The 19,037-nt window shown below is 37.3% G+C and overlaps 1 protein-coding gene across 1 annotated transcript in view; it reads right to left on the reverse strand.

The window, feature by feature from the left end:
• Positions 1–19,037, reverse strand: part of LOC121315542 (protein eva-1 homolog C-like) — a 105,646-nt gene that overhangs the window by 58,449 nt on the left and 28,160 nt on the right. The window contains exons 2-4 of the mRNA XM_041249717.1: positions 13,719–13,933; positions 6,093–6,216; positions 3,710–3,862 (exon numbers count right to left, since the gene is read on the reverse strand). Of these exons, the coding sequence (XP_041105651.1) occupies positions 3,710–3,862; positions 6,093–6,216; positions 13,719–13,933 (492 nt within the window). The remainder of the gene's footprint in view (positions 1–3,709; positions 3,863–6,092; positions 6,217–13,718; positions 13,934–19,037) is intronic.

The raw sequence follows: 19,037 nt of genomic DNA on the forward strand, positions 1-19,037 counted from the left end.
ATTCCAAATTCAGTATCTCCCATATGATATTTATAATGGACAATTTATTGCCTGTGTGCAGTACCTTACACTTTTCTCTATTAAATGTCATTTTCCATGTGTCTGCCCAGTTCTGAATGCTGTCATTTTGAATGACCTTTGCTGCTGCAACGCTGTTTGACACTCTTCCTATTTTTGTGTCATCTGCAAATTTAACAAGTTTGCTTACTATACCAGAATCTAAGTCATTAATGTAGATCAGGGATAGCAGAGGACCTAATACTGATCCTTGTGGTACTCCACTGGTTACCTCGCTCCATTTTGAGGTTTCTCCTCTAATCAGTACTTTCTGTTTTCTACATGTTAACCACTCCCTAATCCATGTGCATGCATTTCCTTGAATCCCTACTGCGTTCAGTTTGAGAATTAATATTTTATACTAGACTTTGTCAAAAGCTTTCTGGAAATCTAAATAAACCATGTCATATGCTCTGCAGTTATTCATTGTCGATGTTGCATCCTCAAAAAAATCAAGCAGGTTAGTTAGACACAATCTCCCTTTTCTAAAACCATGCTGACTGTCTCCGAGGATACTTCTACCATATAGGTAATTTTCCAATTTGGATCTTATTATAGTTTCCAGAAGTCAGGTTTACTGGTCTGTAGTTACCTGGTTCAGTTTTGTCTCCCTTTTTGTGGATTGGTATTACGTTTGCAATTCTGTCAGTCTGTGTCAAGAGACTGTTGCATGATCTTGGTTAGCGGTTTGCAAATAACTTTTTTTATTACTATTGGGAGGATCTCATCCGGCCCAGGGGATTTGTTTATTTTAAGAGCTCCTAGTCCCTCTAACACTTCCTCCTCTTATGCTAAAGTTATCTAAAACTGGATAAGAACAGGTCGACAAGTTTTTGTAAAAACTTGTGAAAAGTCATCATTTAATACATTTGCTATTTATTTCTCTTCATCCATGATTTTGCCATTTGTATCTCTTAGACATTTTACCTCCTCTTTGAATGTACTCATTTGAAGATAACGTTGTTGTTAGTTTCCCTCTTGGCAACATACCATGCTATTACTGTAGTAATACATAACCCAAGTACCTAACCTGTGATTGTATGGGTGGAGCTTTGCCATTTAGGTTATCACCTCTCCCTTTATTTCCATCAACTCATTCAGAACTGATCCTACTTTTTAATTGTAGCCTTACAACGATTCCCTTAAAACTGGTTAACAACAGGCTTTGCCTCCCCACAGGGCCCCAGGTACCATAAATCAGCAGCTGGAGAGGCTTGCTTGATAATGGCAGTGGGGTAGAAAGAAGGTTGAAGCTGGAAACAGAGCTTTGAAAACCCACATGCACCAGAACAACAAACAAGAGGATGAATGGGGCTGCATTCTTTGTGAAGAGATAATCTCAGGATCTGGTTGCTGGTTTGTTTATTATGCCTCCAGATAATCGCAGTGGCCTTTTGTTGTTTTGATTCAGTCATTAAAAGTGACGTCAGCAGATTAAGCATTGTTGCGAGCTGCACTATGCGAAACTTGAAGTGTTTTCAATTTTTGTTTTTCAAACCAACCTTAACCTGGATGTTGAATAATCCTCTATGTTTGTGGTGGACAGAGATATTCAATCTTTAAAAAAAAAAAAAGGGGTTCTTATTTTCAGCAATTTATCATGAAAGATGGATTTATTGTGATTTTATTTTAAATGGAAAGCATGACCTTTAAAGGGTTAAATGGTTCTTGTGATATGTTGATGCAGGAGAGGGCCAACAGTGTACACTAATACTAAAAAAGGAGAGCCTCGATTCAGCAGTAGTAAGACATGTTGCGTTCTCCCTCTTGTCACTATGTACTTTACAGTTTATATGTATATTTAGTAATGGGTCCCAGGCAACTAGCTTTCCATTTACGTGCTATGAACACATTAAAGTATATTCTTTTTAATAATGATTTTGAGGTTAAATGAGTTAGTGTAGAGCTGAGGCTCCCGAGTGTATGAGTTTATCCTCATTCAACAAGATGGGAATCCACGTTTGGCATTAATGGAGGAAGACTGCTTAACATATGGTATTTCTCTTTTAAAGCTGGTTCTTTGACTGCGCTCAGTTATCTCTTGAAGCACTATGAGCTAGATAGCACACAGTTATGTGTTTCTGGGAATACTGAGAAAAACAGAGTTGTAATACCATGCGATGATTCCATTAAACAGGCTTGTCCTTGATCTGAGATTTTGATTTGATTAACTAAACAGTAAAACAGATCAAATTGAACTAGGTATGAATGTAAAGCTTTGCATAATACAACCTTCTTGAAAGCTTAGAAGCAGCATTATAGTACCCATCTTTTATGACACAGTGGGGTGTATTCAACTGATCTAAATCATAGGTTGCTTTTTTTTCAAATAGGACCATTCCTGGTATATTTGATGTTATTTTTAACATAATGACACTAAAGAGATGCACATGCATATTTAGAGGTTTGAGTGTCAGACCATATATCAATAATCTAAACAGTGCCATTTATATAGACCGTTGCTAAGACCAACGGAATACACCTCGGTGGTCCTAAAAGCCTGGATAAGTCTCCAGGGAAGAACTATATTAATCTACATTACACATTACTTTTTAAGCAGCTTTTATGTCTTTGTACACCTTCTGCCCGCGGCATTTACTATTCTTGTAGCTTTTTTTGTAGGGTTTCTTACAAAGGTGCATTTGTAAATAATATTTCTTGTGCTATTACTGACAGTGCAGTGTATATAATTACAATCTAAAGTGCAGCTGTTCTTCCCACCTGTGCTGGAGGTGTCTGAATCAGTGTATCAGTGTCTCAAATCAGTGGTACTCCTTATGTAGTTTTTGCTTGGAGCTATGTTCAGGTAAACCCCTCACAAAGCTCCATACAGGCTTGGTTCTGGCTCAGCTCCCAATGTCCTTTATTCTTGGCACAGAAACAACAGGTTAGTCAACCCAACCAAGTTTTTTTTTTTTCTTCCAATAATGCTTGAAATTATAGTAGTTGGGCTCAGCACATTTTAAATATGTTTCAGCCCAGTTGGTGTGATGTACTTTTCTGTATATACTGTTTCAATAAGCTACTGTACAGATGAGTCCTCTATAGACACTGGTGCCACAATGAACACAATCAAATACAACATTCTGATCTTTGGTACATGAAACTCAAATTAGCTGTGAACACTTAACAGTCGCTGGATAATGGATACGATCTGGAATATTTTGCATGTCAACGAATGCAGAAGTGTCATATTGCTAGTTGGGCCTAAGTGTACTATTTACTTTGCCCATCATTTATTCATCCAGTCAGCGTGTCCCTTTTGTTACTGTCTTCCCAGCAAGTAACCAAACTACTTGTTGAAGCATACACTTTGGTATAAGATGGTGATCATTAGTGTACTATGTTTTCTAAACCAGCTTCCCAACATTTTTTGTATGTTAAGAATTACTACATAGTTGACTAGTTGAGAGTTAATTTACCATAGATCCTATGATATCCATCACCATCTTCTAAATACTGAAGCCAAAGGAGATTATGGACCTTACTAATATTGTGGTCCAATGGAGTTTTGGTTTTCAGAACAAAACATAAACAAGTCAGAATGTTTTCCACTATGAAAGGCGCTATATAAAATTAAAAATTATTATTATTATGTGTCCTGCCAAAAGTCACACACTAATTTCCTGGTTTATGGTGCTTGGCTTCTTACCTATGGCTGGAACCCCTGTGTTCTGATAAGGACACTCCAAGCTACCCTCCTGTGTCCTTCCAAAGATGGCAGAGTAGATCACTATCACCATGTTTTGTTTGCAGCTCAGCTTCAACTTGTCGTCTTCACATGCAACTTTACTCTTGTATTCATCTGGAACAAAGTACATTTAGATGAGCATTTGCAGAAAGGCCTAAAATGTGTGCCCTGGGAAACTGAGCATGAACAGTAACACTACAGTCAATGTTAAGCTCCTTAAAGAGGAAGCATCAAACGCTATGCTTACAATAATAACAGAACGTAGTGTTTAAGGGCACTTGTATACATCTAAGTACTGTAGATGTTTCTGAAGAGACTCCATTTTTCATCTTCACTTCTTTGCCTTTTCTTTTATGGTTTGCTTCTGAGGGCTCCAATTTCAAACTGCTGTATTTTTATAAGGTTCATTCTAGAGCACATGGTTACCAATACATTTGGTAAATCACAGTGCCACAGTTAAGCATTATTTCATGTTGACTCAAAGTATGGAATGACCGAGTTGAACACGTGGTGCCATATTCCAAGCATAGTCTGGCAATGGTTAATAATGGTTTAGGCATGAATAAAGCATGGTGAAACATGGTACAAATATATGGGTTATGTTATTTATACATGTTTCTCTGGTCTTATCTGATATACAGCAGTCAGCCTTGTGTTACTGTAAGAACCAGCGTTAGTCCACCTGTGGTTAAAGTAATTACCTCTTCAAAACAATAGGCAAGAGTATGTTAATAAACTATAATAATAAAGTGACAGGCAAACCAACGTCAATCAAACTAAAGCAAAATAACACCATCAAAAAGCTTAAACCGCAATATACTATGAAATTAGCTGGCTGGTACAATAGCAGAGGCAAAAATAATACTTACTTAGGGTTAACTTAACGTTAATAAACTAACTGTCAAACTAAATTAACAAAAAACCTCTACACATGTTACAAAATGCAGCAGCAATATACAAGGCACGCACACTATTTAACAGAATGGTGAAGCAACACACCAGAACGGAAAACACAAAATTGCTCAGCGACTTGTGTCTGATTCAGGTTTTTTTCAAGAGCTCGAACAATTTCCAACTTTGTTTAGCAACAGAAACAGTGGCGCATTTCGTCTTTTGTTTGCATGCCATTTTGTAGCGATGAGGTGCACTTGTGGAAATCACAATACAAAATAATTCTGGAAAGATTTAATAAATCGATCAGTGTCCCTCAAGACACTCCTGTGATGAAAAGTCGTTTTTTACAAAACAATATTGTATCCGTTGTGAACACATCGCTATCGTTGCCTGTTCCTAGCCAGAGCATTTACAATGGGAAAAATCTGTTTCACCACAAGGGTGTTCCCTTAGGCGAAGTTTTCTCTTAGCTGTTCCTATACATGGAGACTACTATATCTCATTACTCAACAGAGCACAACAAGCCCTTCTGTTGCCCATTTAAGCTGTCCTGCAATGAAGAGAAACGGATGTCTGAAAAGAAGATAAATGTGGCAGGAAAGAAACAGCCCCTGCAAAAAATGATTCACCAGGCAGAAAGAATCTAGTTTTTATTCACTCTGTTCCTGCAGCTCTTTAAGAGGCCTGCCAGCAACAAATCACGTTGAGGAGCAAGTTTATAAATGACAGTTAATTTAGACCGGAACTCTGAAAGACAAGGCCTTGACCTGAATATATCTCACATTATTTACTATTCCAAGAAAAGACAAGGAAGCACTTTTAATGGGTTTTTAAAAAAGATGCACAGCAGTAATAATATTCAAACACTACCATTATTGAGTTGTCGTTGTGTGTTTTTTTTTTCTTTTTTTTTATTCTAGGGTTACAGATAGTGGGCATTTGCCATGAATAGGAGGATACGCTTCACCATTAATCAGAGACTGTTGAGTGAAAAAGAGTGAAGATGAACAGCACATTATCGTCATTATTAATTGATTTATATACTGTATGAACACTGTGGCCCAAATAAATGAACACATTACTAATCCTGCTGGGAATACTTTAAGTGGGGCACTTATCATAACCTAATTAATATGCCATTTGAACCCATTCCCTGTGAAATGTGTTAAGAGTAATTCAACACCTTGTTTGGTTCTGTCCCCTTTAAATCCAGTTTTAGGGATATCCCTGGTTTTAATAACAATACAAGAACAAGCTAAAGGAGGATTTCTCCAATTGCCGACTTGACTTAAGAGCAGGTGTAGGGCTTCTGTTTTGATTTTTATTTTCTTTTATATTACATTACAAGAGTACTAAAAGCAGAAAAAGGTGACATTGTGCAGTAAAGAACTGGGGCTGGGATTACTCACTCCTTGACAGTTTAAACAGACAGTGTTTGTGCAGAACTTACTTGGTCGGCATTTGTACCACACAGTGAGGTATTTACTGGTGCTGGGACAGGGGTCCACCCCAAAGAGCCTGCTGTTGACAAGAAGCTGGCAGCTCCGTCTGTCCTGGCACTCATCCAGCATTTTCTAGACAAGCAAAAGAGAAAACATGAAGTGATGACAGGATACTGAATCTCTTACAGTATGTGTCTGTCTGCTAGACAAGGGGTTCTTAACCTTTTTTGAATCAAGTCCCAAATTAGTAAGTTTTACTGAAAATAGCGATAATTAAAAATCACAACCAAACACAGTGAGGTATTTGCCAAAACTCCAGTACATCTTTTTTTAATTTTGATGATCTTGATGCTAGTTTCTCTGAAGAAAATTGCTACAAACATTTAAAAACAAGTTTTTTTCTGGTTGTACTTTTGTTTTTAATAACCAGTCGATCATTAGCCAGTACATCACCACAGACAACATCCTGAGGACGAGGTTCATCTACAGTGCCAGCAAAAGAAAATCCAATTTCCAACATCCAACACTTTTTGTTTTCAGCCGATGATGCACCTGCACAGTCGCTCTGTTTTTTTTTCACGCACCCCAAACTGCTTCATTATGTCCTGAACAAGGGTACAATGCAGTAAGAACTGACACTGAATCTTAAACATAAAATCGCCCATCACTGGGTCTATGCATTATTAAGCCCGGTTTTCTATCATAGGTAAAGTAAAAACAAATTTTTATTATTGCTATAATTATTGTATTATTAGAACGCTTACTATGCCTCCCTAGAAAAGTTTGACACACCCCTGTTACAGGGACCACACCTGAGACACACCTGAGCCACACGCTTCCAGATAACACAATGTTTTTTTAAAGGCTTGGCTATTGCATCTTTAAGTTCTCTGGCTCATTGACTTAACAAATTCCTTTCGGATGGCTGCTATTGAGGGGCCCACAGGTATCCTGCCCCGTCACTCACACTAATGCATGCTAAGCTCCTCAATCTCTGATAATTAGACAAGAACCAAATATTTATTTTTATACCATTAACACAACATCAGTGATATGTTTTTTCAGATGATACAAATGCAGTTCTATTATTTTTTAAACAACTTTTTTGGCAACCAATGAATAAACTCAATCTGATTTTATTTGAAGTGTTCTATAATAAAGTACTATGCGTGACTTGCTTTAAAACCAAGTTAATCTAGATGGATTACATCACCTGGAAAGATTTACAAATGTAATGATGTTTACAAAGAATATAAATACAGTGATTTAAAGCATAATTAGTATGCAACAAAAATTAAGAGATGTTCTCATGTCTGGGCTGCATTCTAAGTGTTTCTAAATAGTTATTCTAACAGGCTGTTTGCTCTCACTGTTGCATTTCACTTAAATCCTCTACACTGTTGTTTAATGATGTATTGTAGAAGTGTAAACCAAATGTGTATTTTACTCCCCTCCAACTAGAGTATGAAGTTGCCTTTTTTTCTAAAACTCAGTACCCACATATCCTCCCCCACAAACCAGTGATGATAAAAAAAAAATGCTATAAAATTAAAAAACAAAAAGTGGTTTGAGGCACTTCTGGAGGTTGTTTGAATTTTCCCTAAAACATTTAACCGCTGTTGCTTCTTCTAGTCATCTGAAAGAGCCGCAACTCAAGTGTGTGAAGTGCTGAAAAACACTCCATGACAGTAATATGAATGTCATTTTAGAACACTGTGTCTACATTTAAGAGAAAGCAAATATGCAGAGAAAATTTATTTGTTATTGGGTGATGCTGATAGTCGAACCTGACAGAGAGAAGTAGTATCAAATGTGAAGGTTCTATCCAAAGCATTTAGGGTTGATTGATTTGAAAGGAATTTGTGTGTGGAATAACTAATACCTGCAAAATAATACATTATCAGACTGGACTGTTATTGTAAAATAAAAGGTTTAAACAAAACAAAACACTCAAAATGAAGGGCACAAACAAACAAATGGTAGACGAACACTAAACAAGTAGCATTGGTTATATTTTAATTATTTATTATTTTAATACACCCGTTCTCCACTCACGAACATACAGCTGTGCTGGGATTCAATTACTAATCAATTATTCACTTGAATCCCAGCACATGAACTAATTTGTGCAATCCCATACTCACATACTATTACATAGTTTATCTGTGCGTGAAGTGATTGTGCAATCGCTGTGCCTAACTACAGCTATATATTTTAATCACTCGTGTTACACAAACCCATTTATATCCCATGCAGCAATACATACACCAACATTAACACACCACACGCAACATATAACACAAAAATGCGCACAGGGGCAGGCACTTTGCCACACTGACCTATAGAGATTTCTTCACAATTATAAACTATTTTAACAATTACCCACAAGCCAGCCATATCTTACCCCACAAGTATTGCTAAAAATGTATGACACCTATTTGGTATGACACGTATATTGTATGATTATTTGTATCACAAACAACTAAAACATTCCTGACCTGGTGTTTAATGAATGACAGAGCCATCAATAGAATGTAAGTGCAGCATAAGTATAGATCCAAATACATGCAATGCCAAATTTTGTTTTAATAAATAATGTATAGTAATATGTGTAATAGAGGAAGCTGGTAGTCAACAAGGGGCAAATGCAGGAGGAGAGGATGAGGTGTGTAAAGGCGGTTTCCCAGACCAAGCAGGGAGAATGGATGAGATGGGAGAGTGTGGAACAACGCAAGATCTGCTAGCGAGATCTATAGACAATGGAACAGAGCAGGATTAGTTTCCTCATCAGGTCAACATAGGATGCTCTCCCATCATCACAGAACCTTAATCTATGGGTAGAAGAGGATCCATGGTGTCCTTTGAGTTCATCACCAGCTACATTAAGACACATTTTGAGAGGATGTAAGGTGGGTCTTTGCCAACGATGGTTTACTTGGAGTTATGACCACATGCTTCAATGTTTGGCTTTAGCATTGAAAGACAAGCGCAGTATGACCAACAGGTTGCCAACAATTCCACAATATATGACACACGAAGAACAACATTCCTCCATCTAGGAGAGAAACCACCAAGAAAAGATATTGAAACCAAAACATGTCTAGGACAACTGGAAGCTGCTAGAAACTGGAAAACACTGGCAGATGTTGGACAACGGCTTATTTTCCCACCTGAGGTTGCCGCCACTAACCTTCGACCTGATATTGTCTTGTGGCCTAGATCAGCACGCCCTTTTCACCTGGTAGAGTTAACAGAGCCATGGGAGGATGCTGTGGATGGGGCATATGAAAGGAAGAAACTTCAGTATGCTCAACTAACTGCTGAAATGGAACAGTGAGGTTGGAGAGTCCAGGTTTACCCAGTGGAGGTGGGCTGTCGAGGATTTGTGGCACACTCCACAACTCGGTTTCTCTGAGACATCGGATTCAGTGGTCAAGAGTCGCGACGCACAATGAAGAACTTATCTGACGCAGCAGAGAGAGGAGCAGCAATTGGCACTGGCTGAGATGAAAATATTCTGTTTGGAGACTTCAAGCACAGTAGAAAGCAACACTGATGGAAAGGAAGGTAAGTAAGTTGTGCTTAGCTAGATCCCTAGAGCTAGCATTGCAGCAGTTGTGTGTGCTGATGCACCAGGGAGGCCAAATAGGCTGATCCCTGGAGCCAGTATTACACTTCAACCATCAACACCAGGCAGAAGGCTATCAGCATCATCAGATGGAAGGAAACTCAGATGGATTACATTAGTTTGCAGTAAAAGAAGCTCTGTCTTAGTTGGTGCTTATCTTGGCGAGTGCTGAGTCCAATACCAGCATGAAGTTTTAACATGTACTCTCATGTAGTGGAAATCATGTAGCTCAGTAAGGAATATAACAAAATACAGAATATTTGCAAAGCCCCTCTATTCGTATTTTGTTAAGGAAAAGCCAGTCCCAAACAACATGGCAGAAAAGAGGTAAACATCTTAAGCATAACTGCTAAGCGGTTAAGAACACAGTTTCTTTTTTTAAATGAGAACACTAATTACTTTTGATCTTATAATGAAAGAACAAGTGTGTCCTACTGTTTGCAAATTGCCCCTGTGTAAACTAAAACTGTACCCCCCCCCCCCCCCCCCCCCCCCCCCCCCCCCGCTGTGATGCGCTAGACCAGAGGTATTTTTCTTTCCAAATTAAACAACTTTCAATGCAGTATACTGAGAATGTCCTGTGAGATATGATAGAACAATGCATTAAAACATCCAGTTATAATTAACCAAATGCCTAGTGCACAAAAAAACATGTTTCGCTGTGTGTGTGTGTGTGTGTGTGTGTGTGTGTGTGTGTGTGTGTATCAAACAAAATGGTTCCTTAGGGTTTTCTGGACCTCTTATTTTGTTTAAGGTGTATAAATAATCATTATTTAATACTTAACAACAGAGGGTTCTGTATATTAATAAAATTTGTTCAATATGAAATCAAATAGCCAAAAACATTCTGTATATAATGTAATGCTAATGTAATGGGTGCCCACATGCAAATGAAGGATAGAATGCAGAACCCATATGGTGAATGACAAGCCCTGCAACATTCTATTTTCTGAGAGTGTAGGGCTGCATTAAAACGTGTGATGCCAATGTTAACAGGCATGTTGTGTGGTGATTGATCCTAATTAAAAAAAAGGCTACAATGCGTTCTTGCTCTTTTACACAATGTGCCAGGATATACCCTGCCCCTGTGTGTGTGTGTGTGTGTGTGTGTGTGTATATATATGTGTGTATATATATATAAATTTGTATTTGTATTACATTGTTTTATTGTTAATTCTTTTACAGCACGGATGGGGTTAAAATCCCCCCTCCATGCTAAACATGTAGAATGTGACCATCTCCAGATTGCAGCTTTGGCTGAACGTGTTAGTGTGTTCAGAGGCAGAATGAACGACGTGAGATAAAAAGAATAAATCTAGAAAATAATTGCTCCCCATGCTACTTTTACACCAGCACGGTACTTGTTTATTCCGTATCTGTTGTGTTTGTCTGTTTTGGCCACCGTGCCATTTTGTTTGGTGATAGTGTTTTGTTTGGTGATAGTGTTTTGTTTGGTGATAGTGTTTTGTTTTCTGTTTGTTCAACCTTTTTATATATAATAAATTCGCACATCACTCGCAGTATTGTTGTCTGTCTCTTCCTGGTCTGACATCACCATAAGCCATCCTGTTTACACACCAGCATTTTTTTTTAGTTTCCCTGAATTCTAGCAGTTCTCTGTGAGTAGACAACCCGGAGGAAGACACTGTTTACATCAGTCAAGCACCTGCTTTGGGTGGGAAGTTTTATCACAAGGTTTTGCTTGTTATTCACTCTTATTAAGAGCTGTATAACTACTGCAGACAATGGGCAAGCTTAAAAATGGGCTGTTCACACGAGAAGACCAACCTTGCAACAACGTGTACTGTAGCCAAACAAGATATTTCAATTTTTTTTTTTTTGAAAGGTCACCTTCTTCAGCAGACTTTCTTTCATTAAATGTAATTAAACTTGTCAGCAACAGCGAGCCATTACGGGTCCAGAATGTATTTATATTTATTCCCATCCTATATATTTATCAAGCATTATTAATAACATGCTGGGTCTTGGGTGGTTTAAAAAGTTTTCAATTCCAGCCCAATGTAAGGGTCTGCTGTTTCTGTGGCCTTCAAGCAAAAGCAGGTGAGGTGGCCTGACATGAGACAGATTGCCTCTGTAGGCCTGACAGGGTGGGCAGCAGGTGACAGACAAGCAAGTTCAATTAGGTTTCAAAAAGTATAGATGTTATAGATGATCTTACAACAGTGGTTCTGAAACTGGGGTCTATCCCCCTAGGGGTCCACAGGGAATGTCCAAGGGGTCCTCAGAAAATCACACTGCCGCGGTTTAATAAAAAAAACTGCAGTGTAAATTGAAAAAAAGCTGTGGCTTTTAAGAAAATAGTACTCATATTCTTAATTTTTTGTATGAATAGTGATCTTACACAGTACACATTTACCGTAATCTCCAAAAACATCCTCCCTTATCTTTGAAACACATACAGTAGCTAAAACATTTAGTTTCTCCGCAGTACAGATTTTCTGTCCTACAGCAACATATAAGACAGCAATTGCCCTTCATTGAAATACAACTTTTGCCAAGGTAAGTTGGAATTATTACAGTTGCTGGTTGTCAGGCTGAGTGAATGTCTACACGGCTTGAAAAATTTCACATCGCCATGTGGCCAAACAAAAAAACGATCAGAAATGCTGAAAGATCATTTGTTAGAGACACTGCTTACAACGTCCTTGGCCTAAAGCGCTTAATGAATTATTCTGAATCCGTTTTCATTTTTTAAATCAACATTAGTTAAGGGGAAAAAAGAAAAATAAATTATTGGAGCAACCCATGATATTTAACCTACTGCAAAGCTTCTCCCAGACGTACATTGCTTCAGCTATACACAGGGGTGTAAATCTGTGGTGTGAAAACTACTGGGGAATTTAACACTTGACCCTGAAAACTGCTTCTAAAACCTGGATTAGGAATGACAGCTGATGTGTCAACGCTGAACCAACAATCGCAGACCTCAGACAAGCCGGCACTTGATAAATGTCGAAAGATCCTGTAAAACTACAAGCATTCCATTATTCTGTCTCTTTGAACATGATTATGTTTTGATTACTGTTAAAGTCTCTTTTTTTTCAGTTTTAATAATACAAGAATTCATTAAAAAAATTTCGAGCTTTTTTTTTTTTTTTTTTTTTTAGCTAAGAATGTTTGCTTACCTATTCCCAATCAGCCACATAGGTAAAGATGTATTTATTCTTGAATGAAAATGTTCTTAGTGTTAAAAGCAACATCAACAGAAGTAGATAACAATGAAGTAACGTTGGTTAATAAATTAATAAATAATAAATAAAATTTAAAAAAAAATGTCAATGTCAAAGACTTCCCACCTGCAAAGAAAGCAAGGAGGACTAATTGTACATGTGCAGACTAAAATGAAGAAGAGTGTTGTTTCATAGCATTTAAACCACAACCCTTTTGAGGAGAAAACACAGTTGGACAGAAAGTTGAACTGCACAATGAGCAGAGGGGCACCGCTAAAAACAGGTGCCGTTTTCGATTTTTATAAATACACATTAAATATGGTTCTGCTGTATCATGGGTGTATCCATTAATAAAAATAAACATCACACAAAAGATATCTGAGAAGTTTTCACTGCAGGTCTGCTGGGAGCTTGGATGTTAGCCAAATCGTCTGACAAACCACATTTATCATCCACTTTATAGATAGCCACAAGAAAAACACAGACAGACTAGGTTAATACAACTCGATTTTTTAAACCTTGTCATCATACAGTTTACAGGATTCCTCAAATTAAATTAGTCATAGTTCCTCACATTTTCAGAAAGGAATGACACATTTGTACAGTATAACTAACATGAAACTTGTGTTAGCCAATTGGATTGTGGGTTGCAATATATTGGTTTATTAGGAAATACTATGCTGTAGAGCAGATGTTCTTCGGGATACCAAAGAGAATGGGAACCTAGTTCCATAATGCTGATTCATGGTAAGGGTAACTGCACTGAAGCTACATTTTCTACTCCCTAAAAGGACAACTTTGATGATACCACTTACCTGAAGTGAGGTAACGCTTGAACAGGATGTGTCTTCCTTGAATAGTTCAGTATTGGAATGTGGGTAACGGGGCGGGCACATTTGATGGCTTGGCATCCTCCTGCCATAAAAGGAAGCCTGGATGCTGATGGTAGTCCGGTGAGGGCACCGCACAGAGATGTACTCCCCATCACAAGCATGCCCTGTGTAATTCCTCAACACTTTGGACAGGTAACCTGCCACAAAACATGGAGGGTGAATTAGGAAACTTTATTTTAGGAATGTCCATCGTTTAAGACAAGCAAATAAGGCATAAAACATTTTAGTTTTAACTGCTTGACTACATTACGTAATTTCCAAACCCTTCCATTTTGTTTCCTGTGAGTAACACTTTCAAGGTTCTTCTACTGCTAGTAGTAGTGGGTCTATGATGTTCTGGCTCACAGAATTAAAAAGTAGCAAGCATGCCCCTTAGCAGGTTTCAAGATTAAGAGTTTATAATCCTGCACCTGAAACTAACTTTTTCCAAATGTAAACAAACTGACAAAGCAGACTTTATGTTGAGACTGAAGACACAGAAGGCACAATGAACAATGGAATAAGTAGTAACTAAAAGTTTATATATTAGCATAAAAATGAAAAAAAAAACACTGCACATTTGAACACAGCACTTGGGTCATTCTAGTACATCAATGGTCCCCACCTGACCCTCATATTCTTTTGATATCTCACTTGAATGTGCCTGGGAGTGTTTCAGGAAGAATCCTAAAGTATTAACTTTGAACTTTTTATTTTGGAAGTCATGAGTTTATAATGGGGAGTGACCATAACAGATGAAAAGGAGCGCTAAAAAGTGACCATGTTTAAAACTACAGAAGGGATAGCTACAGTGATTCAGGAGTTTTTACTTGCGAATTTGCACTTTTTTCTACATTTGCCTCTATCACATTAACATCCCTGTGTTGACAGATTATTAAACTGGAAGATCAGTTCTGTGTATGGAGTGAGTATCAAAAAAATATCCTGAATTCTTTGGCATGACCTCTCAAACGTGACCTCTCAAACGTGGCTCCTTTTCAGTGCTTATTTTCATCTGTCACGGGCAACCCCCCATTATAAGCCCATAACTTCAAAAACAATGAGAGTTGACAGCTAATATTTTGGGATTTTTCTTAAAATGCTTCTAGATACATCCATACACTATATCAAAAGAATCTGAGAAAGTGAGGTTGGCAAGATCCAAAAAATTCAGTCCATTTTGTGTGGAATGACCCACTTGTAAAGTAAAAATGTATAACACGCATCAGCATGCTAAAATGTAACCGTGATGGTTCAATCAAAATGCGCATAGTGATCCTCACAGCAAACTATTTTGAGCTATGAAATAAACATACAAAGATTGTGATACCAGAAACTTAACACAAACAAAATATCATTACATTTGTACAGCGGGTACTGCTGAAATCCAATTTGTAATAATCAATAAGCATAAGCAGCCTTCTGATTATGAATAGGACCCATACAATTTAGACTTTTTAATCCCAGTTTAGAGTCAGACTTCAGTCAGATATTTTTTATCAAGTTTAAACCATGTTCCACCATGCTTTATTCATGGTTAAACCATTACTAGTTTAAAAGCATGGTCTTACAAATCAATTATCATAACAAATATTGTATAAGTCAATTATAGGCATGTTTTGGAGGCCCTAAAAAGGGGGGAGCGACTCCATTGGTGCAACGTATGCGCTGATGTGTCTATTAAACTAATGTACCAGTGCCACAAACATATAATATACCAATGGGATTACTACAGCCATGGTTATGGCTCACACAAACTTAACTGTCAACAATCCAATTATTTTTTTCAGGATCTACTGCATTCAGACCATTTTGCTACGTAGAAACACAAAACCAATGTTCTAATTAAAAGTTTTAATTAGTTATGTCAATACCATTAATCATTTTGAATGTTAAACACGTTCAATAGACTCCTGACTGACCTCCTCTTGACCCAGACATGTGTACATGGAGAAAAAATATAGTGGTTTAATAAATAGTGATTAAAGTTATTAATCTTCGGAATATGAACATGTCACAGCTATACTGATTCATTCATGGGGTTTCCATGCAAGTTTTTTTTTTTTAACTCGAGCCACACAAGAAAAATGTCTCGTGTAAATTGCTTTTTTTGGGTTTCCGTTCGCTCAGTTTATTTTACTTGAGTAAACCAGGCTTTTCACCTGACGTCGTGCAAATGAATGGGAAAGATGGGGGTTGATAAGTGAATTAGCTATGCGTAAAGTACTCGTGCTGTTTTTGTAGATTACTAGTGAACCTTTGTAAAAATGTGGTTTCCATGCGCAGAGAACTGGTACATGAGTGAATCTAAGCTGCTATAATAAAGCAAAATAGCTTGTGCCTGGCTGGTTAATAATGTGTTTTAACTCTCTTGCCCAAATTGATTTTTCAGATGTCATTAGTAGTGAATAATGTTTCAACTAATGTATCTTACGACTCATTAATTAAAAATAAACTTGGAGGTATAAAATGAAACTGACCAACATGTATTGCAGATCACCACGGCTGAAAACCGGCAGAGAAGTTATATATATATATATATATATATATATATATATATATATATATATATCGCTTTCATTCAGGCAGTACAGCACATAGAGGATCAGCTGATGCTGCGTATACTACCCTCAGCCACCAGTTTCAATTGGACAGGAGAGAGCTGAGGAGTCTCGTGCTGTCAGAGATTCTGACGAGCTGGTTCATGATATCCAGTTCACCAACTATATTTGCTAATGAGGAGGGCAGACACACGTCGTCTTTGGACATAGCTGGGATCAAAAAAAGGACGGAATTAATTCAGTTAGACATTTAAGCAGCAAGGGTATTCTCAAACAGCTGCACTAATACTATAACACAGGCATAACGCAGTTCATGGTAAGTGGTTTTATACAGAAATGTAAACCCACACCAGATATACAACATGAAAGGCCAGACACAGCAAAAAACAATAATAAAAAAAGCCGCCTGCATCATTATTAAGGTGAACTACACCACTGCTAACCATAAAATCACCCATCAGCCACTACTTTCTGCCATCTTGGAATCCACAGTAACAACTGACCTGCTCCCTTGCAATATTTATAGTTAAGGATAAACACGGTTATTAACATTTATACATGAAATGCGGGTTTCCATGCAAAACTGGGCGTGGATTTTCCTGTGTGTTTCGTCATTTACACAAGTAAATGAGATTTACCCTATACCTCTCTTTGGCCGTTTTTTTCAGCCTCAAACCTGATTCACCCGAGTAATTCTCTCAAATGTGCACATGCATCGCCATTTTATGTGTAAATTGACCCACATGGAAACCGCATGATTGTTAAAACACTAGCTGTCCATCTCTATTAATTTCCTTACTTACACCCACCAGAATCATTGATTTCTCAACATTCAGACTGAACCTGCCCCTGCTACTGGTCAGAAAGCTGAGTAAACTTATGAAGTCTTGCATTCGTTGTAACTGCACTGCGATTAAATATTATAATGCAGGTGAAAATCTACACAACACGTTTTGAAATTGCAAGCTGCTGGCTTTGCTGAAAAGCGTGGCAATCACAATGCTTAACGAGAGTTTGGAATTAATTAAAAAACAGTACTTAACTGGACTGGAGACGAAACAAAGGCAAATTTAAAAATATGGCAAAAGAAAAACAAGCTCATAGAGGCGGTAAGAGTTTATGGCCCGATGCAGAAAAAATATTTTGTTTGAATGGAGTACTTTTAATGACTTTAATACATAGTGTAACTTCTTGTTCATGTCAGTGCAACACAGTGGTACACTTGTAAAGTATGTGTATCGTAATGGTTCTGATTAAGAAAACAAAATGAATGTCTTATAGTACAGCTGTAAGTTTAATGCAGTTGTACTGCATCGTATGCAACATTAAGATGTTTTGTGAACTGATTATGGTGCACTGTTTAGTTTATTGTTTTGTTTTTTTGCTTTTTTAATTGATTCAAGCAGCACTGTTTAATACGTTTCTTTAAAATTGTAATTAATAGAACACATTTGTAAAACCCAATGCAGCTGGAACTATATTTCTAAGTATGGTTTTGGAAAGAAATGTTCAGTATCACAAAGATATCTTCTTGAAGTGTTTGGGTACTTGATAAGTTAAAATAAAATAGGTTAATACAGATGTGATGTAGAAGGTATAACTTGATTTTACTTACTGGTAATTATTACTTTTTAAATCCATTCAAGTTCCACTTGTCAGTGATTTACACTGCTACTACTGGGAGTTACAGTAGTAGTGATATCTACATTATGATGTATTTTGAAATTGTACTTAAATTACATTTTTTGGAAATTTTGAAAAACAGAATACACTTTCTATTAGCAGTTTAACTAAAAAATGAAAAAACAACACTGTAAAATTATTAAGGGAATAAAATGTTGCAAACAAGGGTTATTTTAAAACTAAACCTGTGTATATGTTTTTATTTATCAGTGTTGAACATGTAGGAAGTATTTTAAACACAACATTTAAGTCTCAAGAATCCTAAAATTTAAGTCTGCAAACGTGGGGAGCAACTTTTACGCCAGTGCGACCAATACAACCGTTCTTACGGTATTCACTGTCACTGTTTTTGTGAGCTGTCACCACTGACATCAGTTAGGGATTTCTAATTGTCCTGGAATCTGAACTGAATAAAAACTTTTTTTTTTTTTCAACAGTCTTAACAGGAACGGAATAGACTTGTGGGTTCAAAGCCAGGAGGGAAGTTGAGCAGACTAAGAAAAACAAAATATTACCACTAATGGCTGAGGATTATCTGAGCTACTTTAAACAGCTGTGAGTGCAGGAGAAGCTTGCTGCTTTTAAATTAGGATCCAAGTCTAGCCAAGCAGAGCATGTTTTGAAATCAGTGCCCACCTTTGTTGCCACAATGAAAGGTATATTTCTGTGCAATCTTTGTTTTTTAAGGTCTCATACACAGTAACCAATGCCATCTCCAAACATCTCTATTAGCTGGAGGAATGTCTCCATGGTAGAGTTAAGTCTTTTGAAGGTCTCTGTTTTGAGGAATGCTATTATTACATAGCAAAGTAGCATGACTCATGCCCTGTACACCCTGAAGCACTAACAAACTAACATAAGCTAGCTTTAGTTATTTCCACTTTGTTTTAATAACCACGCACATCTACAAATATGATTCTTTGTGAGCACCTCCGCTGTCAGATTGATCATGCCTAAAGAAGGCCAAAAACACTTCAAAGCCAAGAGTTTACTAAGAAAAATAAGCATTGTGCGGCTG

The sequence above is a fragment of the Polyodon spathula genome, chromosome 5 (genome assembly GCF_017654505.1).
Source record: "Polyodon spathula isolate WHYD16114869_AA chromosome 5, ASM1765450v1, whole genome shotgun sequence".
Taxonomy (NCBI): Eukaryota; Metazoa; Chordata; class Actinopteri; order Acipenseriformes; family Polyodontidae; genus Polyodon; species Polyodon spathula.